Consider the following 25,012-nt stretch of genomic DNA (forward strand, 5'->3'; position numbering starts at 1 on the left):
GGCGTGAGGTCTCCACAGTACATCGATGTTGTCGCCAGTGGTCGGCGGAAGGTGCACGTGCCCGTCGACCTGGGACCGGACCGCAGCGACGCACGGATGCACGCCAAGACCGTAGGATCCTACGCAGTGCCGTAGGGGACCGCACCGCCACTTCCCAGCAAATTAGGGACACTGTTGCTCCTGGGGTATCGGCGAGGACCATTCGCAACCGTCTCCATGAAGCTGGGCTACGGTCCCGCACACCGTTAGGCCGTCTTCCGCTCACGCCCCAACATCGTGCAGCCCGCCTCCAGTGGTGTCGCGACAGGCGTGAATGGAGGGACGAATGGAGACGTGTCGTCTTCAGCGATGAGAGTCGCTTCTGCCTTGGTGCCAATGATGGTCGTATGCGTGTTTGGCGCCGTGCAGGTGAGCGCCACAATCAGGACAGCATACGACCGAGGCACACAGGGCCAACACCCGGCATCATGGTGTGGGGAGCGATCTCCTACACTGGCCGTACACCACTGGTGATCGTCGAGGGGACACTGAATAGTGCACGGTACATCCAAACCGTCATCGAACCCATCGTTCTACCATTCCTAGACCGGCAAGGGAACTTGCTGTTCCAACAGGACAATGCACGTCCACATGTATCCCGTGCCACCCAACGTGCTCTAGAAGGTGTAAGTCAACTACCCTGGCCAGCAAGATCTCCGGATCTGTCCCCCATTGAGCATGTTTGGGACTGGATGAAGCGTCGTCTCACGCGGTCTGCACGTCCAGCACGAACGCTGGTCCAACTGAGGCGCCAGGTGGAAATGGCATGGCAAGCCGTTCCACAGGACTACATCCAGCATCTCTACGATCGTCTCCATGGGAGAATAGCAGCCTGCATTGCTGCGAAAGGTGGATATACACTGTACTAGTGCCGACATTGTGCATGCTCTGTTGCCTGTGTCTATGTGCCTGTGGTTCTGTCAGTGTGATCATGTGATGTATCTGACCCCAGGAATGTTTCAATAAAGTTTCCCCTTCCTGGGACAATGAATTCACGGTGTTCTTATTTCAATTTCCAGGAGTGTATTTCTGTTTGTATTTCCCGGTGCGAGCGAGCAGCGAAACCTGCTGCTTATAGAGCGGAAACTGCTGTACCGTTTCATGGTCACATAGTCCTTGGCTGTAATGCGACCTCGCAGAACAAACATGGAATACCAAGACACTGCTGCCCAAATCATCACCGAATACACGCCATGTTTCACTCCCGATATGTTAACTCGGGCAGATAATGGAAACAGTGTGAAACAAAACTCATCCGAACAAATGACTTTCTTTCATTGCTCCATAATCAAGATATTATGGCTCTGGCACCACGTTTCCCTGTTATGGGCACGTGCATCACCGACGAGTGGTTTTTGAATTCCACTCACCCTACAATTCCCTGCCTCTGGACCTCCCTTTGAGTTGTTTTGGTGCTGATAGGGTTCGAGAGTGTGACATTCAGTCCTGCAGTGACTTTTACAGCTATTATTCTCTCATTTTTCGTCACATTCCTCTTTAGTGACCATCACGATCACTCAGTACACATTTCCGTTCCCATTGTGACTTGGTGGACGATATTTTTCCGCCTTTCCTGTATGCGGTATAATCCTTCAATTGCTGTGCATCTTGACACACCAAACATCTCAGTTCCCGTGGTGACAAAAGCACTCCCCTCCCCCATATGAGCAACAGCAATTTGTCCACATTCGAACTCACTTAGCTCCAACATCACGCACTCACAACTACACAGAACACTTTCCTGACCATAACTGACACTTGAAATGTGTTGATAACATAGCAAAGGTCCTGTTTGTGGTCAAATAGAACAGTGAAACCTAGAGGCATATCTAGCATCTGCATATAAATGGTGTTAGGGGTATTTTTGTTGATGACTGAGGACAATATGCTGAACGACATTACATCAGCATTTACCTCATTTGCAGACTAATAATTCTTGCTATTACAGGTAGTATGTTTTTATGTTGGTTAGTATCATCACGCACATGTGGCAAGAGCAAGCCATTAATGGTTATTTTGCCCAGGTAGCAGATCAGGTGTTGAAGTGTGGACATAAAACTATTAGTCTATACTGACAGGCATAGTCCGCAGTGCAGTTAAGACTGTGCAGGAAATATGAAGTGGTAAAATACATGACGTGTTTGCAACAAGACTGTTAGATGCAGAGAAAAAACAAGTAACACGCTGAAGTGGGTACATACTAAGGTTCCAATGACAGAATATCTGTATTATACACCTAACACCCTGTCTGCTGAAGCAGGCGTTTCTAGCGGTGTTTCCGTATTTTGGTCCAGCCCCTCTATAACATCTAATGGGTCGAAGGGACATTTAGTAAACAACATTAAGGCGGTAAGGTCTGTAGTTGGAACTTGATGGGATGCAGACCCTTACATTTTCTTGATCACGAACAAGAGTGTTGTTCGCTCCATCATCGATTATGGACGTTTCTTACAACACAACGCAGCGTCAAAACCGCGCAGCTTCCACTTAAAATCGTTCCGCACCCATACTCCCAGATATTTTACAGAAGTAACTGCTACCAGTGTTTGTTCCGCTATCATATAATCATACAATAAAGGATCCTTCTTTCTGTGTATTCGCAATACATTATGTTTGTCTATGCTAAGGGTCAGTTGCCACTCCCTGCGCCAAGTGCCTATCCGCTGCAGATCTTCCTGCATTTCGCTACAATTTTCTAATGCTGCAACTTCTCTGTATACTACAGCATCATCCGCGAAAAGCCGCATGGAACTTCTGACACTATCTACTAGGTCAGTTATGTATATTGTGAAAAGCAATGGTCCCATAACACACCCCTGTGGCACGCCAGAGGTTACTTTAACGTCTGTAGACGTCTCTCTATTGATGACAACATGCTGTGTTCTGTTTGCTAAAAACTCTTCAATCCAGCCACGCAGCTGGTCTTATATTCCGTAGGCTCTTACTTTGTTTATCAGGCGACAGTGCGGAACTGTATCGAACGCCTTCCGGAAGTCAAGGAAAATAGCATCTACCTGGGAGCCTGTATCTAATATTTTCTGGGTCTCATGAACAAATAAAGCGAGTTGGGTCTCACACGATCGCTGTTTCCGGAATCCATGTTGATTCCTACAGAGTAGATTCTGGGTTTCCAGAAATGACATGATACGCGAGCAAAAAACATGTTCTAAAATTCTACAACAGATCGATGTCAGAGATATAGGCTCTCAGTTGATGAGTCACAATATTTCACTGATGACAGTTGATGTGAATCATAATGTGCCGTCTATTGTGGCACTCGTCTGCAGTCACTGCTCTTGAGGGGGGGGGGGGGGGGCGGGGCGGGGCGGGGGCGACTTATTACATTTAATTAAGATATTTTTTTCCTTTTTGCAATATCATTTCTTTTAATGTGTCCCAAGTTCTGGTCTAGAAAATGTGGTCACCTTAATTTAAAATGTTTCATTGTGGCGTGAAAGGTGCACATAGCAATACAGCGAAATTTCATAGTGATGTCTTTGAGATAACTGAATTCTTGCAAAGTAAATGTCAATATTATTCACACTCGCAACTTGCACATATGTTGGGCATTAGAAGTGCTGCACGTACTCACCCCGTAGGAACGCGTCATGGCACACACGCCGTGCTTGGTGCCGCAGTAGATGGCCATTTGGGGGACGGCTTCGAGGCCGGCCGTGGATGATAGGTTGACCACCACGCCACCCGCGCCCCCGTTCTGCTTGCCCATGTACTTGTACGCCAGCAGGATGCCGTGCACCACGCCCTTCTGTAGGCACACACAAAGCACCAAACGTGTTCAACCTCACAGGGTCACTTCTGTCGTTCCAATCACTCAGCTAATATCGAAACAATTCTGCCACAGAATCTTAGACAAGGCACCTATAAAACCAGCATCCGCCGCACCTGCCAATTTCCGCAGTTCTCCGAATCCAAGGACAGCAACAAATATTTGCAACGACTGTTTAACAACTTTATTATTAGTATAGTTAATGATATAAATTAAAGTAAAAGATACAAGACTAAGCAGTCTGATCACTATCTTGTGATACCTGAAACGGAAGCAAAAGAAACCGTTTACAACACAAACCAAGAATAGATCTACCAAGGATATTCAATCGAGGATGTAAGTATTAAGAGCCTATATCAGAATACAGGGTGTCCCAAAAAGAATGACCCGATTTTTAACTTGTAATAATATTGAGACAAATGTCACTAGGTAACTGAAACAGCGCTAGATGTAATCGTCATGGTCTCGAGTATCAGAAAAAATCCGCTAGATGTCGCTACGAGAGCTGACCTGGAGCGTGCAGCCGGTCTCGTGCAATATGGCGTCCGCGCAACAGAAGGCGTATTGTGTTATTGAATTTAGTAAATCAGTGGTCGCAGTTCAGCGGGCGTTTCATATTCGATTTCGTGCTGAACCACTATCACCAAAGAACATTCGACGGTGGTATAAACAGTTTGAGGAAACAGGAATACCAGCAGCTGTTGCTTCAATGACAGAAGACAACTTACGCTCAGTTTCGGATGAATTTGGCTATCGGCTAGATGTCGTCTGTGCAGCCAACGGAGGACATATTGAACATTTATGATGGATTTTTATAAACTTCTGTCTTTTCTGAGTAATTTAGTATGCAATTTGTTGGTGTTAAGTCCTTCTTCATAATAAATAATTCTATTTAAAATCGGGTCTTTTTTTGGGGACACCCTGTATATTAAGAAAAAATTAGACCTACTAGCTACCGGGCAGACGATTGCAGAAGAATGGACGAATAATGAAAATTCGACAAAAAAGCTGCAAATGAGTCATCAGGGAACACAAAGAAATATCGCCGAAGGTGTGGATTAAAAATTTGGTCAATAGAAATTGCCGAAGCAATACAAGAAAAACAAACAGCATATAATAATTATCTTTCTATGCCTACTGTGGAAAATAAATACATCTATAAACAGATCAGGAATTAAACTAAAGAAGTAGGGAAGAGAGCCCAGCAGCAAACCTGAGACTGATAGATTACTAGTATAGAACATGATATTCATGGTCATCAGCAGAGAGGATATAACTCTTTGCAAACATTAAGCAATACACAAAAGGACACAACTCGTTTGAATAATATTAAAAAAGACGATTGGAATATGTACTATAAAAACCTGTGATATAATGCTAATATGGAAGAGAAGAAAGAAAAAGATCCAGAAACAGAAGTAAAACACATAGATGACATAATACCATAAGAACTTACATCATCTCTCAAAACGACACCAAAAATCGAAAAGCAACAGGTTTAGATGGAATTAGTGCAGAGTTAATTAAATATGGAGGATTATCACTACACCTTAAATTGATACATTTGTTTGACATGTGCTGTAAGGAGAAAGATGTACCACGAAACTGGGGAAAAGCAAAAAAAACTATATATGGGAAAGGAGAAAAATATATTTGAGAAAAACAGCTGAATAAGCTTACAGCACACAAACATTGTGCAAGAATTTTTAACACAGAACTAAAAACAACAGCAGAATGTGTACTTGTGGAAGAACCGGTTGGATTTAGACTGATGCGATAAAAGACTGTTGCAGTTTTTATTTTTCAGCGGTTTATTGAAAGGCAGAGAAATTTTGAACAAAGAAACACATATTCCTTTAATAGATCGTTTTAAGTGGTTAGAGGAAACTTATGGGGAAAATGTGGCACTTCCTTTGCAGCTTATATCAGCTGTCGAAATTCTGTATAAAAAAACAATAATCTTATATATAGAAGGCATACAAAAAATAAAGGGGTGCGTCAAGACTGTAGATTTTCTCTTACGCTGTTCAATATCTACATTCATGATGCAGTTTGTAGGTGAAATTCTAGGATAAATGCTGGGGCGAACTTAAACAATTCAGTGAAGTTAAACTGATGATGCGACTCAAATTTTTTCAAGGAAATATGATTTTCAAAAATGAACTGATAAACTAAATACAGTATATACAGACTATAATATGAAAATATCTGCTAGTAAATCTAAGTTAACTGTGTTTTGTAGAATATATTCAGTGATAACTATGATAGTACATAATGAAAAAATATAAGATGAACATCAACAAAAGCAAAACGAGGATAATGGAATGTAGTCGAATTAAATTGGGTGATGCTGAGGGAATTAGATTAGGAAATGAGACGCTTAAAGTAGTGGATGAGTTTTGCTATTTAGGGAGCAAAATAACTGTTGATGCTCGAATTAGAGAGAATATAAAATGTAGACTGGCAATGGCAAGGAAAGCGTTTCTAAAGAAGAGAAATTCGTTAACATCGAGTATAGATTTAAGTGTCAGGAAGTCGTTTCTGAAAGTATTTGTATAGAGTGTAGCCATGTATGGAAGTGAAATGTGGACGATAAATAGCTTAGACAAGAAGAGAATAGAAGCTTTCGAAATGTAGTGCTACAGAAGAATGCTGAAGATAGATGGGTAGATCACATAACTAATGACGAGGTATTGACTAGAATTGGGGAGGAGTTTGTGGCACAGCTTGAAGAAGGGATCGGTTGGTAGGACATGTTCTGAGGCATCAAGGGACCACCAATTTAGTACTGGAGGGCAGCGTGGAGGGTAAAAATCGTAGTTGGAGACCCTGAGATGAATACACTAAGCAGATTTAGAAGGATGTAGGTTGCAGTAGGTAGTGGGAGATGAAGTAGTTTGCATAGGATAGAGTAGCATGGAAAGCTGCATCAAACCAGTCTTTGGACACAACAACAAGAATGAAAAAAAAATTGAAGATGTAAAGTATTTCAACCATATTGAGTGTAAAATATGTTATGAATGCGAACAAGATATACATATTAAGTTGAGTAGATGTGAAAGTTTCTGTGACAATTATAGAATTGTGAGGGTACAGCCCGTCATCCCAATCGCAGTTGAAATCCCCGCAGCTGCTCGCCGCGTTTGAAGGGCGCGCGATTGTAACTGACTCCTTCGTCGCCGTCACTGCTGTGGCGCAACGCAGAGTACAGAACGCAGAGCAGCGTCGGGTGGAGCTGGCGAAGAGAACACGCCTAGTGCCATCACATGCTTTCTCTGAAAATTAGCTGAGGACGAGTTGCCCGAAAGTGTTGTAGACTGGACAATGAACTTCGGTGTTGTAATGCAGTGGTTCCAAACACGGGCGGGAGAAGGTGGTGGGGAGGAGGTTTATAGTACGGGGGCAGAAAGCTTAGAAGAAAGCAGAAACATGCTGCCAAGTCCTTTGAAAGACGGTGTAGTTTGTATTACTCTGTATTTTATAACCTTGTTTTACTAAACCGTGAACTGGAGATTAATGTCAAAGTTTTTTTGAAATAAGAAAAATAAATAATCATAACGAGACAAGAGATATTCTAGGATTTGAAATGGATATATATACTTATGTGACATCTGTTTAGTAGTAGACGACAATACTGCTGTGTTAGATGGACCTTTCAAGAACATTCTCTTTCTACCGTTGTTTCTTTGAAATTTGTATATCATAATTTCTCAGACTTAAAGAAGAATATAATATTTCCAATCCCAGAGAAAGCAGGTGTTGACAAATGTGAAAATTATCGAACTATCAGTTTAATAAGAAACGGCTGCAAAATACTAACACGAATTCTTTACAGACGAATGGAAAAACTGGTATAAGCCGACCTCGGGGAAGATCAGTTTGGATGCCATAGCAATATTGGAACACGAGAGGCAATATTGACCCTACGACTTATCTTAGAAAATAGATTAAGGAAAGGTAAACCTACGTTTCTAGCATTTGTAGACTCAGAGAAAGCTTTTTGAAAATGTTGACTGGAATACTCTCTTTCAAATTCTGAAGGTGGAAGGGGTAAAATATAGGGAACAAAAGGCTATTTACAAATTGTACAGAAACCAGACGGCAGTTATAAGAATCGAGGGACATGAGAGGGAAGCAGTGATTGGGAAGGGAGTGAGACAGGGTTGAAGCCTCTCCCCGATGTTATTCAATCTGTATACTGACCATGCAGTAAAAGAAACAAAAGAAAAAATCGGAGTAGGTATTAATGTCCATGGAAAAGAGATTAAAACTTTGAGGTTCGCCGATGACATTGTAATTCCGTCAGAGACGGCAAAGGACCTGGAAGAGCGGCTGAATGGGATGGACAGTGTCTTGAAAGGAAGATATAAGATGAACACCAACAAAAGCAAAACGAGGATAATGGAATGTAGTCGAGTTAACTCGGGTGATGCTGATGGAATTAGATTAGGAAATGAGGCACTTAGAGTAGTAAAGGAGTTTTGCTATTTGGGGAGCAAAATAACTGATGATGGTCGAAGTAGAGAGGATATAAAATATAGACTGGCAATGGCAAGGAAAGCGTTTCTGAAGAAGAGAAATTTGTTCGAGTATAGATGTAAGTGTCAGGAAGTCGTTTCTGAAAGTATTTGTATGGAGTGTGGTCATGTATGGAAGTAAAACATGGACGATAAATACACTCCTGGAAATTGAAATAAGAACACCGTGAATTCATTGTCCCAGGAAGGGGAAACTTTATTGACACATTCCTGGGGTCAGATACATCACATGATCACACTGACAGAACCACAGGCACATAGACACAGGCAACAGAGCATGCACAATGTCGGCACTAGTACAGTGTATATCCACCTTTCGCAGCAATGCAGGCTGCTATTCTCCCATGGAGACGATCGTAGAGATGCTGGATGTAGTCCTGTGGAACTTCTTGCCATGCCATTTCCACCTGGCGCCTCAGTTGGACCAGCATTCGTGCTGGACGTGCAGACCGCGTGAGACGACGCTTCATCCAGTCCCAAACATGCTCAATGGGGGACAGATCCGGAGATCTTGCTGGCCAGGGTAGTTGACTTACACCTTCTAGAGCACGTTGGGCGGCACGGGATACATGCGGACGTGCATTGTCCTGTTGGAACAGCAAGTTCCCATGCCGGTCTAGGAATGGTAGAACGATGGGTTTGATGACGGTTTGGATGTACCGTGCACTATTCAGTGTCCCCTCGACGATCACCAGTGGTGTACGGCCAGTGTAGGAGATCGCTCCCCACACCATGATGCCGGGTGTTGGCCCTGTGTACCTCGGTCGTATGCAGTCCTGATTGTGGCGCTCACCTACACGGCGCCAAACACGCATACGACCATCATTGGCACCAAGGCAGAAGCGACTCTCATCGCTGAAGACGACACGTCTCCATTCGTCCCTCCATTCACGCCTGTCGCGACACCACTGGAGGCGGGCTGCACGATGTTGGGGCGTGAGCGGAAGACGGCCTAACGGTGTGCGGGACCGTAGCCCAGCTTCATGGAGACGGTTGCGAACGGTCCTCGCCGATACCGCAGGAGCAACAGTGTCCCTAATTTGCTGGGAAGTGGCGGTGCGGTCCCCTACGGCACTGCGTAGGATCCTGCTGTCTTGGCGTGCATCCGTGCGTCGCTGCGGTCCGGTCCCAGGTCGACGGGCACGTGCACCTTCCGCCGACCACTGACGACAACATCGATGTACTGTGGAGACCTCACGCCCCACGTGTTGAGCAATTCGGCGGTACGTCCACCCGGCCTCCCGCATGCCCACTATACGCGCTCGCTCAAAGTCCGTCAACTGCACATACGGTTCACGTCCACGCTGTCGCGGCATGCTACCAGTGTTAAAGACTGCGATGGAGCTCCGTATGCCACGGCAAACTGGCTGACACTGACGGCGGCGGTGCACAAATGCTGCGCAGCTAGCGCCATTCGACGGCCAACACCGCGGTTCCTGGTGTGTCCGCTGTGCCGTGCGTGTGATCATTGCTTGTACAGCCCTCTCGCAGTGTCCGGAGCGAGTATGGTGGGTCTGACACACCGGTGTCAATGTTTTCTTTTTTCCATTTCCAGGAGTGTAGTTCGGACAAGAAGAGAATAGAAGCTTTCGAAATGTGGTGCTACAGAAGAATGCTGAAGATTAGATGGGTAGATCACATAACTAATGAGGAGGTATTGAATAGAATTGGGGAGAAGAGGAGTTTGTGGCACAACTTGACTAGAAGAAGGGATCAGTTGGTTGGACATGTTTTGAGGCATCAAGGGTTTATCAATTTAATATTGGAGGGCAGCGTGGAGGGTACAAATCGTAGAGGGAGACCAAGAGATGAATACACTAAACAGATTCAGAAGGATGTAGGTTGCAGTAGGTACTGGTAGATGAAGAATCTTGCACAGGATAGAGCAGCATGAAGAGCTGCATCAAACCAGTCTCTGGACTGAAGACCAGAACAACAATGTTCTAAAAGGAAGTTTTCGGAACTTTTCTGATATTTGGCGACTAGCAATCGGATTCTCATCTATGAAATTATATTTTTCCCATTACATTTTAATAATCAATTTCTTTATATTTTTACTTTATCTCCGAAAACATTAAGTATCTTATGAAATCGGATTTCTTAATTTTGACAGTTGTCGGAAATAAACTTATTTTTGGCAACAGACAAATCATTAAATATCCGTTATAGAAATTACACTGATTGAAAAAAGTTACAACGCTTCCTAAGTTCCTAAGGAGTTGTGAGACATAAACAAAAGTTGGTAGGTGTGTTTCTACATCTGAAAGATGTCCATTCAAATTTCACGCCCGTACCATAAGTGCGGCGCTAGTAGCGCCTGTATAAGGATGCAAATCAGGTTTGCTTTAAATACACACTTTAACGGTAGTGAACGTCAGCTACCTTTGAGACTGAACGTAGTGAGTTGATGCCTTTTAGGCTACAAAAACGCCATCAGCAACACCTCACTGAATTTCAACAAGGTCGTGTAATAGGGCTACTGGAAGCTGGATTTACCTTCTGCGATATTGCAGAAAATCTTGGCACGAATACATCCGCTGTACATTGCTGGCAACGGTGGTCGCGGGAGTGGACGATCGAGAAGGACCGGGCTGCGTACGGCCACGTGGCAGTACCAGGAGGGAAGGAGATCGTGTTCTGTGTACTGCTCTGGCGCATCGTACCGCTTCTGCAGTGGCAATTTGAACAGCAGTTGGCACCACAGAGACGTAACGACGTGATACAGTTACTTCAATGACTGTGTGTGCATTCCACTGATTTGCGACTTCAGTGGTGCTAAGTTTAATCTCATTGGAGGGAAGCTTGGAGATCTGTTGTGTTTTCTGAAATCAGTGTGTCAGGAGAACCCTGTCAGCATCTCTGTCCTTACCGTCTATATTGAAAAATAATTGAATATTTTCATGACGATTATTTCAATGTCGACAGTTAAGACTCCTGCAGTGCTTGATATAGTATTGTGGAGAATATGGGCGGGGCATCCAATTCCTTCTAGATTTTTTTCCTCGTTCTTCCTCAATTTGGTGAAACATTTTCCGCAGGCCGCGCCGATGGAGCCCTACGAAGTTGGTATCGGTATTGCCTCCACAAAAAGTGATTAATATACCTAATGGAATTTGCAGTCGTCTTGAAGTGTCTAGACAAAACTTCTAATTGACTCCGATGTTTAGTTATTAAGCGAATCAAACTTCAGCAGCTTCTGTTGGATTCCGTCAGTTTCGGTAAAGCATTGAACAACTAAAGGAAACATCTTTTCAGCTTTATGGTTCGCTGCGTCGGTCCCTACATCCTAAAGCGAAACTTCGTGCAATTGCTTTATGCATTCGGATGCAGATGTGATGCAAGAATATGTTTTGAAATCGCTGTAGCTTTGGTCCTAGCCCTAGGCTGCTTGTCAGGATACATTGCGGCATTCAGTTTTACAGTACAATCAAGAGAACAGAAGGATTGATGATGTCTGACAACTTTATAAGCTATTGTTAGTCCTGCAGCAGCAACAAGCAGTTCTTCCTGGGTATCTTCTTTAAACGTGAATGTAGAAACAGCCTTTGATGTTGATGTTACCGCGAATCTGTTTCTATGATTCTTCGTAGAAATGTGATGCTGTCCTGAGATGAAACAGTACAAAGCCCACACAATGTTTCCTGGCCCGTACGTCCTTTCTTGACAGAAGACCACTCTTTTGTGTAATCATCCGAAAAATGACACTTTCTCTCTACATCCTTAGTCATTTTCGTAAGCTATGATACGTTTATTAGACTGTAGACACTTTAGTCGTGGAAGTACACGTCACTATCCACTTCACGCCCCATATACCCGCAGTAAACACTTTGAATGATAATAACTTGCACTCGTTGTTCGTAATACGTTTAGAAAGAATCGTCTTATCAGATCGCTATTCAAATGGGAACTGTCCGATTCTTCCCCGTGATGCTGCTCAAATAGTTCCAGCCCCTTAGTATGGGTATTTTCTCGAATGGTGGCGCTACTTCTAGACGGTGCTTGCATCATCGATACAGGATACACAACATGGAACGGCATTGTCAACATTAACCTGTTGGCACAAATAAAACTGATGCTGTATTTACATGTTATGTTAACAGTTGACGTCTCTTCAGTACTTGAGCCACGCTCGTAACAATATTTTGCAAAATCTGGACAAAACTGGATCTTGTCAGGATGTCGGGACAAGAAGGTCCATAAAGATGTCGGTTCCGATATATCGAGATGGATGGAAACACTGTGTGTGCCAAATGTAAACGCTGGTTACGTGTTGAATGTGTGGATCTGGAAAATATATTGTATTTCATTATTGCGGCGTTCGAAAAACAATCAGCTAAACAATGGTGAATTGATTTGAAATAATAACAATAACTCCAATTCTTATCTATTATATTATTATTTAACAAGTATCATTGTAGTATATAATTAACAAGCGATATTATCTTAGAAAAGACAGTGGCAGATGCTGCAAGACACTTTCTACAAGCCTTGTGATTCCAGCTCTTTTACTTTAAGAACCATAAATAAAAAATAAAAATCATTACACTATGCTATTCTTAGCACATGTCTTGAGGTAAGACTAACCACCACATTTACACAGTAAAGTCAAAAAATTGGCCGTTACAGCACGACTCTCCCCTAAGCCCCTCCCAAAAATAAAAACAACCTTAATGTCTCGTACGTTTTGGTTTTGACTTTATGCGCTAGGAGCGCTGCTGTAGTGTCACGTGGCTAGGTGGCCGCGAGATTAAATATGTGAATGAGGCCCTTGGGTCGCCCAAAGTTGCCCACGGCTGGTATAGTGTATCATTATCTAAGAAAAATAGAAATACGATACGACATTACCCTTCTGGTGACTACGTACACCGATAAGGCAAAACATCATGACCACTGCCCACAGCGAGACTGAGTTCCGTCCGGGCGTTGCAGTGACGTGAAGCAACCACGAAGCTCGCGTGATCTGAAACCTATTGAACGTATCTGGGACGCTATCGGGCGCCAACTCCATGCTCATACAACACCAACCTGCAATTTACGAGATTTGTGTGACCGTTGAGTAGACATCACGTTCGATATACCACCGGAAACCTACTGAGTGCATGTGCTACTTCATTGCGATCCAAAGGCGGACCAACACGCCGTTAAGCAGGTAGTCGCAATGTTTTGACTCGTCTGTGCAAATTCAACAAAAATGTGGCTGTACAGGAATGAAGCAGTCACCAGCCGTGCCCACATGTTCCTAAATGTGTTTTCTTTATATGTGGTCATAGAGTGTAGAGATGGGAGATGAAGAAGCTTGCATGGGATAGAGTAGCGTGGAGAGCTGCATCAAACCAATCTCAGGACTGAAGACCTCAACAACAACAGAGTGTAGAAGCCATGCTCTAAACTCTACACCGTCTATCGCTCTTTCATAGCAGTCCTTCTTCCATATGTCACACTTACCATGTTGACGTCGATTTCCTTCTCCCAGGCCGAATCTCTCATCATGCCTGCATTGTTGATAACAATGTCCAGCCGGTTGAATGTGGATTTGGCTGTCTTGAAGGCCTCTGCAACAACAATAAACGGACATAATTAATATGTCGAGACGTACTCATAAAAACACAACACCCGTTGGCTTACTGCAAAAACAATTCAAGTGCAGATTTTTATCATTTTTGGGTTATTCATGCATTCCATATCAAAAAATGAGTATCTTTCGTCCAGAAAAACCAGTTAAGGGCTGTTCTCGCTCAAAGAAGTTAAACAGACATGGCACAAATATGTTAAGTGCACAGTTCAATATTCAGTACCGCAAAAATCATTTAGGTGCACTTAAACGATTTTTCCTGCACGTTGCCGACAGGCTTCATAAAATTGTTTAAACAACAGTAATCAATCAAGTGCACTTAACAGGTACCAGCAGGATTACAGGCTATACCTAAGATAAATTTTATGAGTAGACTGCAGTAAGCTAGTGCTTCTTAGCCTCAGCTACAAGCAAAATGATCTCAAGTTTGTGAGCAGTAATATTATACGACATAAACAGTGAGACATAAATATTATTATCCATTATTTGAAAGATATCTGAGACAAATTTTATTAGCAGGCTTTGGCACATCTGTGTTTCGCATTCTCAACAGCCAGCAAGAAAGCAGGTGATTCAAAGGTGTCACGTAATAATGTCGTCAGTATTATTGTCGATTATGTTAGTTTACGTACACTAATAGCAGAATGTCCACTGTACCAGAAGCTGCTGTGAGTTCAGTGAGTGCAGCACCGTCGTGCTAGTACCTCACACTGTGTTTAATTGTGAAAAATGTTTTCAAGAGGCGCCCTGCATGTGTCACTGGCCAAGAGAATGATACCTACAAACGATGTAATTGGTGGTAGGCAATAAAATTATACTCCAAACATGAACTGAATTCTCACGAAACTTTGATGTTTTAAACATACGTAAATTAATTTTTTTCATATTTTTATTTTAAGGAAATGAGCGTGAATATTCAAATGCGTAAATTGGAAGCAGAGAGGATCAGAGAAGCACAGTACACGATTAAGTCCCCCTACAATAGCAGAACTTGTATCAACTGAGTCTGAGCGAGAGGGATGCTTTTAGTGAAATGATCAAGCATAGTGAATGAATTTGACTCTGGTTGCCCCATCAAGGATCCGGACTGTGAACTTGGTTGCAGTGTTACAGATCTCCTGAGTGAATAAATCAATGTCGTAAAAAATAAAGCAGTGGTAAACGATCGTGATTGAAAAAAGTTATCCCCAAATATGGAAGAAGAATATGATTACAGCTGAAACTAATAAACCAAAGATGAAGATACAACTGCAAGAAAAGTTTTTCAGGTGAAATGACGTACTCATTTAGTGGAAGCTTCAGAAACTGCGATTATACAAGGCAGAAGAATTTTATACTTGATAAAACATTGAGTTTAACTCCAGCACGAAGAGAAATACTGATGAACCACTGAAACAACGTAAAGATTCTACTGTAGAGTACTTAAATAAAAATAATAAGAAAGGCAGAGTCTGCAAGGAGACCTAATTTAAAAGTTTATGTCAGCTGACGTCAATGACGCAGTACATAAAGGGAAAAGGGCGAGTGAACTTTTGATAGGAAGTGATAAGAGAGGCAAAGGAATTCCACATAATAAAACTAAACCAGCTGTTGCACAGAAATCTAAAGAACTCACAGAAACGTTTGCTACAATGGAATCTTACTACTCAAGGAATTCTACAAAACGACAGGACTTAGACCCCAAACTTCGGATATCTATATTTATAGTACATACAAGGAAGAATATAAACATTTCAAACCGTTCATAACCGTAAATAACTATAAGAGTATATTCTGTCAGAATTTCAGAACTGCGTTCTCACATGCTACAAACCTAAAAAGGATCAATGTCAAAAGTGTATGAGCCAGCATGAAGAGTAATGAAGAAAAGCAAGCATTGGAGACATAGCATAATGAGCATATTGCAGAGAAAAATGTATGCACTCACGTCAAAACTGCTAATAAAGAAAATGTAAAGCAGGCAATAAATGTATGTGTTTCACATTTGATTTACAAAATATTTTGCAAATACCTTCAAATGAAGTCAGTCCGATGTACTACAGTCTGAAAATTTGTACATACAGTTTCATCATCCATGAACTTTGTGAGCCAAATGATACACATCGTCAGAATAGCGTGCTTAGACAGGAGTTGGAAGGGAGATCACACTAGTAATGGCTTACACGACGGTAACTAGAAATAATCTAAAGAATTACTTTAGCACGTCCCTCTCGCAAAACACCTTAAAATCTTATTTAGCTACAGAACTGGAAGATAAGACATTTTACTATACTAGCGTTATGCAGAGTGAGCAGTATAATCAACAAGAGGAAGAGCCTTGGAGGACTCCTGGAAGACACCTCCAGTGGCTCCATAGAGGGGGCGCTACCTTCCAGGGAGCTGCTGTTGGTGACGTCCGCTTTGACGAAGACGACCTTCCCCTTTCCGAACTGCTTCTCCAGCTCCTCCACGGCCTTCTTCCCTGCCGCCTCGTCAGCGTCCGACGCGACGATCTGCAAAAGAAAATTCATTTCCAGCGCGAAGGAGAACGCATTGGATTTTCTGCTGCACGCAAGCAATCGCCTCGGTCATTAGGTTATGTGAGTACCCCTCCAGACGTAACTTTCATTGTTACTGTTCTGCATCTGCATCTAGATCTACATAACAGTTTTAAACATTAATAGGGAAGACTATTTATTCACAGCTTACACCAAGTAGATACATACTTGAAAGATCTACAGTCATGCTGTATAGCCTGTTGACAACGATGTGAAAGTCGTGGGATAGCTTTAGCAGCGCCAGTTGTGTTGATAGTTCGAGTGGAGCGGTCTGTTGCCTCACAAATCTCTATAACGGTTCTAAATCGAATGCCATGAAGCGTTTCCTTCAGTTTTGGAATCAACTTGAAGCCACAAGGACTTAAGTCCGGCAAGTATAGTGAGTGGTACAGCACTTTCCAGAATTGTTGTTGTTGTGGTCTACAGTCCAGAGACTGGTTTGATGCAGCTCTCCATGCTACTCTATCCTGTGCAAGCGTCTTCATCTCCCAGTACCTACTGCAACCTACATCCTTCTGAATCTGCTTATACTATTCATCTCTTGGTCTCCCTCTACGACTCCTACCCTCCACGCTGCTCTCAAATACTAAATTGGTGATCCCTTGATGCCTCAAAACATGTCCTACCAAATGATCCCTTGTTCTAGTCAAGGTGTGCCACAAATTTCTCTTCTCCCTAATTCTATTCAATAGCTCCTCATTAGTTATGTGATCTACCCATCTAATCTTCAGCATTCTTCTGTACCATCACATTTCGAAAGCTTCTATTCTCTTCTTGTCCAAACTATTTATCGTCCACGTTTCACTTTCATAGATGGCCACACTCCATTCAGATACTTTCAGAAACGACTTCATGACACTTAAATCTATACTCGATGTTAACAAATTTCTCTTCTGCGGAAACGCTTTCCTTGCCATTGCAAGTCTACATTTTATATCCTCTCTACTTCACCATCGTCAGTTATTTTGTTCCCCAAATAGCAAAACTCATTTACTACTTTCAGTGTCTCATTTGCAAATCTAATACCCGCAGCATCACCTGATTTAGTTCGACTACATTCCATTATCCTCGTTTTGCTTTTGTTGATGTTTATCTTATATCCTCCTTTCAAGGCACTGTCCATTCCTGTCAGCTGCTCTTCCAGGTCCTTTGCTGTCTCTGACAGAATTACAATGTTATCGGCGAACCTCAAAGTTTTTATTTCTTCTCCATGGATTTCAATTCCTACTCCGAATTTTTCTTTTGTTTCCTTTACTGCTTGGTCAGGATACAGATTGAATAACTTCGGGGATAGGCTACAACCGTGTCTCACTCCCTTCCCAACCACCCAACCACTGCTTCCCTTTCATGCCCCTCGACTCTTATAACTGCCATCTGGTTTTTGTACAAATTGTAAATAGCCTTTCACTCCTTGTATTTTTCCCCTGCTGCCTTCAGAATTTGAAAGAGAGTATTCCAGTCAACATTGTCAAAAGCTTTTTCTAAGTCTACAAATGCTAAAAACGTAGGTTTGCCTTTCCTTAATCTATTTTCTAAAATAAGTCGTAGGGGCAGTATTGTCTCACGTGTTCCAACATTTCTACGGAATCCAAACTGATCTTCCCCGAGGTCAGCTTCTACCAGTTTTTCCATTCGTCTGTAAAGAATTCGTGTTAGTATTTTGCGGCGGTGGCTTATTAAAGTGATAGTTCGGTAATTTTCACATCTGTCCACACCTGCTTTCTTTGGGATTGGAATTATTATATTCTTCTTGAAGTCTGAGGGTATTTCGCCTGTCTCATACATCTTGCTCAGCAGTTGGTAGAGTTTTGTCAATGCTGGCTCTCCCAGGGCTACCAGTAGTTCTAATGGAATGTTGTGTATACCAGGGGCCTTGTTTCGTCTTAGGTCTTTCAGTGTTCTGTCGAACTCTTCACGCAGGTTCATATCTCCCGTTTCATCTTCACTACATTCTCTTCCATTTCCATAATATTGTCCTCAAGTACATCACCTTTGTACACACCCCGTATATACTCCTTCCACCTTTCTGCTTTCTCTTCTTTACTTAGAACTGGGTTTCCATCTGAGCTCTTGATATTCATACAATCGATCGAACAAGTCGTGCACACCCTAGGGCGTAGGCGCCCGAGCATAGCCCTGCACAATGTTAGGCGGCGTCTCTCTCTAAGTTGTTCATTCTTGGAACATAGCCGGCGACCAACTGAGAAAGAAGCGGCGACACTTTGTGCGTGATCCCGCACGACATTTTAAAGCACAATGTTCAGGCGTATTTGGCTGAAGCTGTGACCAAATTGTTCGATCGATGGCGCCGCACATAAGACCTTGTGACTTCAGCTTTAGTTCTAGATGGAAGATCTGTTCGAGACACTCGTCTGGCAGCAGAGAGCTCCACTCGAACGTCACCACAGCTGGTGCTGCTGAGGGTCACCAGCGACAGCCACATCGCTGGCAGCGCGCGTTATACGCAGCGCCGGCGGCTACGGTGAAGGACAGTAAAAGTTTAAAATATTCTGTGTGAGTTGTAAATAAATAGCGGCCACTATGAATGTTGCAACGCTCGCACTGAAACACGTATGTGTTCAGTGTATTCAGTACAGCGATGGCGAGGCATGAGAGAATCTCTGACCAGAGAGTTATTTATCGTTGCTAGTCTGCGCTTGACTGCGCGAGAGTTCAGTTGGAGACTAGTAGTCAGTTACTGTAGTGTGTGAGGAGTCGGCGGGCGTCGACATGGGTCTCTGGTCACGATTCAGGACGAGGTATATTGTTAAATAAGGCAATGAAGCAGCATTGCGGTCAAGCTAATAATGTATTGTAATTGTAATTAATTTGTTCAAGAAATGCCCCAATAATAATTCTGTTTTCAAAGCAATCGTTATTAAAAAGAAAAAATTATTACAATTGAATGTTCATTTATCAATTTTTGTGTCGAGTTTACATTGGGCCATTATTTTTCAACATTTTTGTAGCGAAGGTACAGTCGCTTTTATTTCAATTTAACGATGTATTGTGGGAGCTCAACAACATTTGGGTCATTATTATTCAGTAATCTTGTGGGGAAATAACTTTTGGCACGTTTTCATTATCACAGGCTTTTCTTTTTATTTTTGCTGGGAAATCAGACTTGGCTCTATTCACATTAACATTTGTATTGTCTTGTAAGAATTTGCTGGGAGGTTACGTTTAACACGATTCCCATTAACATTTAATTTTTGTCCTTTTCAAAATTTTTGTGGGGAGGTTACAGCACGTACTCTGAAAATTCCTGTGAAGCGAGCAAGAAAGTTAAAACGGTGTCCGGATGCTGAGAGATGAGTGACAATGAATGTCTAACAAGTGACGTCAGCTGGTGTGCTCAGAGAGAGCGACACGTACGGCGCGTACCCGTGTAAACCAGGAAATTCCGGGCCGAACCTCAATTAGACACAGATTTTCAATTGCCGGGACGTAATCGTTGATGTATTACGTATTTTTCCTTCACTTTGAAGTTTATTTGCACTAGAGCCAAAAGAACAATGCCGTTTGGAGAAAGAGTTTGTTTTAGGTTTATTACATGAATCAATAATCCTACATTCTTTGCCCAGTCTAAGTACTGCTGCCTTGAAATCTCTTTGTACCCAGTTCCAATTTTGAATTCCTCACTATCGTGGTGGAGTCTAGAGCGAGCTGTAGAACTTTGATACACAAGGTACACAGGGTGGTCCATTGATCGTGTCCGGGCCAAATATCTCACGAAATAAGCATCAAACGAAAAAACTACAAAGAGCGAAACTTGTCTAGCTTGAAGGGGGAAACAGATGGCGCTATGGTTGGCCCGCTAGATGGCGCTGCCATAGGTCAAACGGATATCAACTGCGTTTTTTTAAATAGCAACCCCCATTTTTATTACATATTCGTGTAGTACGTAAAGAAATATGAATGTTTTTGATGGACCACTTTTTTCGCTTAGTGATAGATGGCGCTGTAATAGTCACAAACATATGGCTCACAATTTTAGACGAACAGTTGGTAACAGGTAGGTTGTTTAAATTAAAATACAGAACGTAGGTACGTTTGAACATTTTATTTCGGTTGTTCCAATGTGATACATGTACCTTTGTGAACTTATTATTTCTGAGAACTCATGCTGTTACAGCATGATTACCTGTAAATACCACATTAATGCAATAAATGCTCAAAATGATGTCCGTCAACCTCAATGCATTTGGCAATACGTGTAACGACATTCCTCTCAACAGCTTCCGTAATGATCGCACATGCATTGACAATGCGCTGACGCATGTTGTCAAGCATGTCGTTGGATTACGATAGCAAATATTCCTCAACTATCCCCACAGAAAGAAATCCGGGGACGTCTGATCCAGTGAACGTGCGGGCTTCGGCGACCAATCCACCTGTCATGAAATATGCTATTCAATACCGCTTCAGCCGCACGAGAGCTATGTGCCGGACATCCATCATGTTGGAAGTACATCGCCATTCTGTCATGCAGTGAAACATATTGTAGTAACATCGGTAGAACATTACGTAGGAAGTCAGCATACATTGCACCATTTAAATTGCTATCGATAAAACGGGGGCCAATTATCCTTCCTCCCATAATGCCGCACCATACATTATTACGCTAAGGTCGCTGATGTTCCAGTTGTCGCAGCCATCGTGGATTTTCCGTTGCCCAATAGTGCATATTATGCCAGTTTACGTTACCGCTGTTGGTGAATGACGCTTCGTCGCCAAATAGAACGCGTGCAATAACTCTGTCATCGTCCCGTAATTTCTCTTGTGTCCTGTGGCAGAACTGTACACGACGTTCAAAGTCTTCGCCGTGCAATTCCTGGTGCATAGAAACATGGTAGGGGTGCAGTCGATGTTGATGTAGCATTCTCAACACCGATGTTTTGAGATTCCCAATTCTCGCGCAATTTTTCTGCTACTGATGTGCAGATCAGCCGCGACAGTAGCTAAAACACCTACTTGGGCATCATCATTTGTTGCAGGTCGTGGTTGACGTTTCACATGTGGCTGAACACTTCCTGTTTCCTTGAATAACGTAACTATGCGGCTGCCGCTTCGGACACTTGGATGATGTCGTCCAAGATACCGAGCAGCATACATAGCACACGCCGGTTCTGCATTTTGATCAAAATAACCATACATCAAGACGATATCCACCTTTTCCGCAATAGGTAACCGGTCCATTTTAACACGGGTAATGTATCACGAAGCAAATACCGTCCGCACTGGCGGAATGTTACGTGATTCCACGCAGTTATACGTTTGTGACTATTACAGCGCCATCCATCACAAAGCGAAAAAAGTGGTCCAACTAAAATATTCATATTTCTTTATGTACTACACGAATATGTAATAAAAATGGGGGTTCCTATAAAAAAACCGCAGTTGATATCCGTTTGACCTATGGCAGCGCCATCTAGCGGGCCAACCATAGCACCATCTGGTTTCCCCCTTCAGGCTAGACGAGTTTCGTTCTTTGTAGTTTTTTCGTTTGATGCTCCTTTCGTGAGATATTTGGCCCGGTCACTATCAATGAACCACCCTGTACATTCTTGCAAATGAATTTCTCGGGTATGCCGCCAGATGACACTCCGCAAGTTACGCAGTATTTCAGCGAAAGAACTACGTGGCATCTTCACGTCGTTACTGCTACAGGATTTGACGAATGACAATCAGAGCCAAGACCAGGGATTTGCCGTGGCCAGAGGGGAACTCACAGTTGTATGAATGTAGCGGTAGTCGTGTCCCCTTCCGGGAGACGAAGACAAATCTTCTGCGCGTGCGCAGAGGGCAATGATGGTCGTCAGGCGTTGCTGTGGTTCGAAGTAGAATCGACTCTGCGACGGGGTAGAAATCGGAGAGTTTTGTTTCTGCCGTTTTCACTTAATAGCACCCAGTGCTGGAGCTCAGGCAGCACTTGGTTGAAATCTCACATCCCTGTTGATGACAATATCTGTAGTAGGCATATGTGTAGCCACCTTGACAACACAGTCAAATGCTTCGAAAGCTCCAAGCATTATGGGACTTAACATCTGAGGTCATCAGTCCCTTGGGTTTAGAACAACACTACCGGCCATTAAAATTGGTACACCACGAAGAAATGCAGATGATAAACGGGTATTCATTCGACAAATAGATTATACTAGAACTGACATGTGATTACATTTTCACACAATTTCGGTGCATAGATCCTGAGAAATCAGTACCCAGAACAACCATCTCTGGCCGTAATAACGGCCTCGATACGCCTGGGCATTGAGTGAAACAGAGCTTGGATGGCGTGTGCAGGTACAGTTGCCCATGCAGCTTCAACACGATACTACAGTTCATCAAGAGTAGTGACAGGCGTATTGTGACGAGCCAGTTGCTCGGCCACCACTGACAAGACGTTTTCAGTTGGCGAGAGATCTGGAAAATGTGCTGGCCAGGGTAGCAGTCGTACATTTTCTGTATCCCGAAAGGCCCGTACAGGACCTGCAACATGCGGTCGTGCATTGTCCTGCTGAAATGTAGGGTTTCGCAGGGATCGAATGAAGGGTAGAGCCACGGCTTGTAACACATCTGGAATGTAACGTCCACTGTTCAAAGTGGCGTCAATGCGAACAAGAGGTGACTGAGACGTGTAACCAATGGCACCCCGTACCATCACGCTGGGTGATACGCCAGTATGGCAATGACGAATACACGCTTCCAATGTGCGTTCCCCGCGATGTCGCCAAACACGGATGCGACCATCATGATCCTGTTAACAGAACCTGGATTCATCCGAAAAAATGACGTTTTGCCATTCGTGCACCCAGGTTCGTCGTTGAGTACACCATCGCAGGGGCTCCTGTCTGTGATGCAGCGTCAATGGTAACCGCACCCATGATCTCCGAGCTGATAGTCCATGCTGCTGCAAACGTCGTCGAACTGTTCGTGCAGATGGTTGTTGTCTTGCAAACGTCCCTATCTGTTGACTCAGGGATCGAGATGTGGCTGCACGATCCGTTACAGCCATGCGGATAAGATGCCTGTCATCTCGACTGCTAGTGATACGAGGCCGTTGGGATCCAGCGCGGCGTTCCGTATTACCCTCCTGAACCCACCGATTCCATATTCTGCTAAAAGCCATTGGATCTCGACAAACGCGAGCAGCAATGTCGCGATACGGTAAACCACAATCGCGATAGGCTACAATTCGACCTTTATCAAAGTCGGAAACGTGATGGTACGCATTTCTCCTCCTTACACGAGGCATCACAACAACGTTTCACCAGGCAACGCTGGTCAACTGCTGTTTATGTATGAGAAATCGGATGGAAACTTTCCTCATATCAGCACGTTCTAGGTGTCGCCACCGGCGCCAACCTTGAGTGAATGCTCTGAAAAGATAATCATTTGCATATTACAGCATCTTCTTCCTGTCGGTTAAATTTCGCTTCTGTAGCACGTCATCTTCGTGGTGTAGCAACCAGTAGTGTACTTCAACCTATCTGACCTAAGGATATCACACACATCCATGCCCGAGGCAGGATTCGAACCTGCGGCCGTAGCAGGCCCGCGGTTCCGGATTGAAGCTCTTAGAACCGCTCGGCTACAGCGACCGGCGACAACACAGTCCAGAATGATGACGCTCAGGATAAAACTCCATTCCAGTTTTACCTATATTGTTCAACATATCAATATTATAATCAGTGCGTTCTTTTTATTCTGACTCAAAAGCTCGCGGCTCCGCCCGTCGGTGGTTCGAGTCCTTAGCGTAATTTAGTTAAATTAGATTAAGTATTGCTTAAGCTTCGGGACCGATGACCTCAGCAGTTTGGTCCCATAAGACATTACCGCAGATGTCCAAAAAATTGACTCAAATGCGTTTCCAAAGTCTAGTATTACCAGAGTGGTAACATATTCAGTGCTCTGTTCTGTAACTATGTTCCCAACTGACAAATGCTATATTCACTTGTCTTCCTTTGCTACATTTAAATATAACGTCTTTCATATGTCTCCCATACGGGAGGGGGGACTGACAGACATGTAGTTTATTGTATCTCGTCTGTACACGGTCTTGTGAAGTAGAAAAATTACAGCATTGTTCTACGAGGGTGAGTCAAATGAAAATCTTAAACAATTTTATAATATTTTTTATTGTGCAGAAGTGGTACAAAGCTGTATCACTTTTCAACATAATCTCCCCCACGCTCAATGCAAGTCCTTTATCGCTTACAAAATGCATAAATTCCTTTAGAAAAAAATCTTTTGGTAGTCCGCGCAACCACTCATGCACAATGTTGCGTACCTCTTAATCAGAACGGAACGTCTTTCATCCCATTGCGTCTTTGAGTGGTCCAAACATATGTAAATCACTTGGGGCAAGATCTGATGAGTATGGTGGGTGAGGAAGACACTCAAAATGCAACTGTTGTACGAGCAGTGTGGGGCCTTGCATTGTCATGTTGCAAAAGGACACCTGCTGACAGCAGTCTACGTCGCTTTGATTTGATTGCAGGCCGCAAATGATTTTTTAGGAGATCTGTGTATGATGCAC

At 43.3% G+C, this 25,012-nt stretch overlaps 1 protein-coding gene across 1 annotated transcript in view; it reads right to left on the reverse strand.

The window, feature by feature from the left end:
* Positions 1 to 25,012, reverse strand: part of LOC126175924 (15-hydroxyprostaglandin dehydrogenase [NAD(+)]-like) — a 59,534-nt gene that overhangs the window by 23,135 nt on the left and 11,387 nt on the right. The window contains exons 3-5 of the mRNA XM_049922998.1: positions 16,305 to 16,428; positions 13,810 to 13,916; positions 3,632 to 3,805 (exon numbers count right to left, since the gene is read on the reverse strand). Of these exons, the coding sequence (XP_049778955.1) occupies positions 3,632 to 3,805; positions 13,810 to 13,916; positions 16,305 to 16,428 (405 nt within the window). The remainder of the gene's footprint in view (positions 1 to 3,631; positions 3,806 to 13,809; positions 13,917 to 16,304; positions 16,429 to 25,012) is intronic.

Source organism: Schistocerca cancellata, chromosome 3, assembly GCF_023864275.1.
Source record: "Schistocerca cancellata isolate TAMUIC-IGC-003103 chromosome 3, iqSchCanc2.1, whole genome shotgun sequence".
NCBI lineage: Eukaryota > Metazoa > Arthropoda > Insecta > Orthoptera > Acrididae > Schistocerca > Schistocerca cancellata.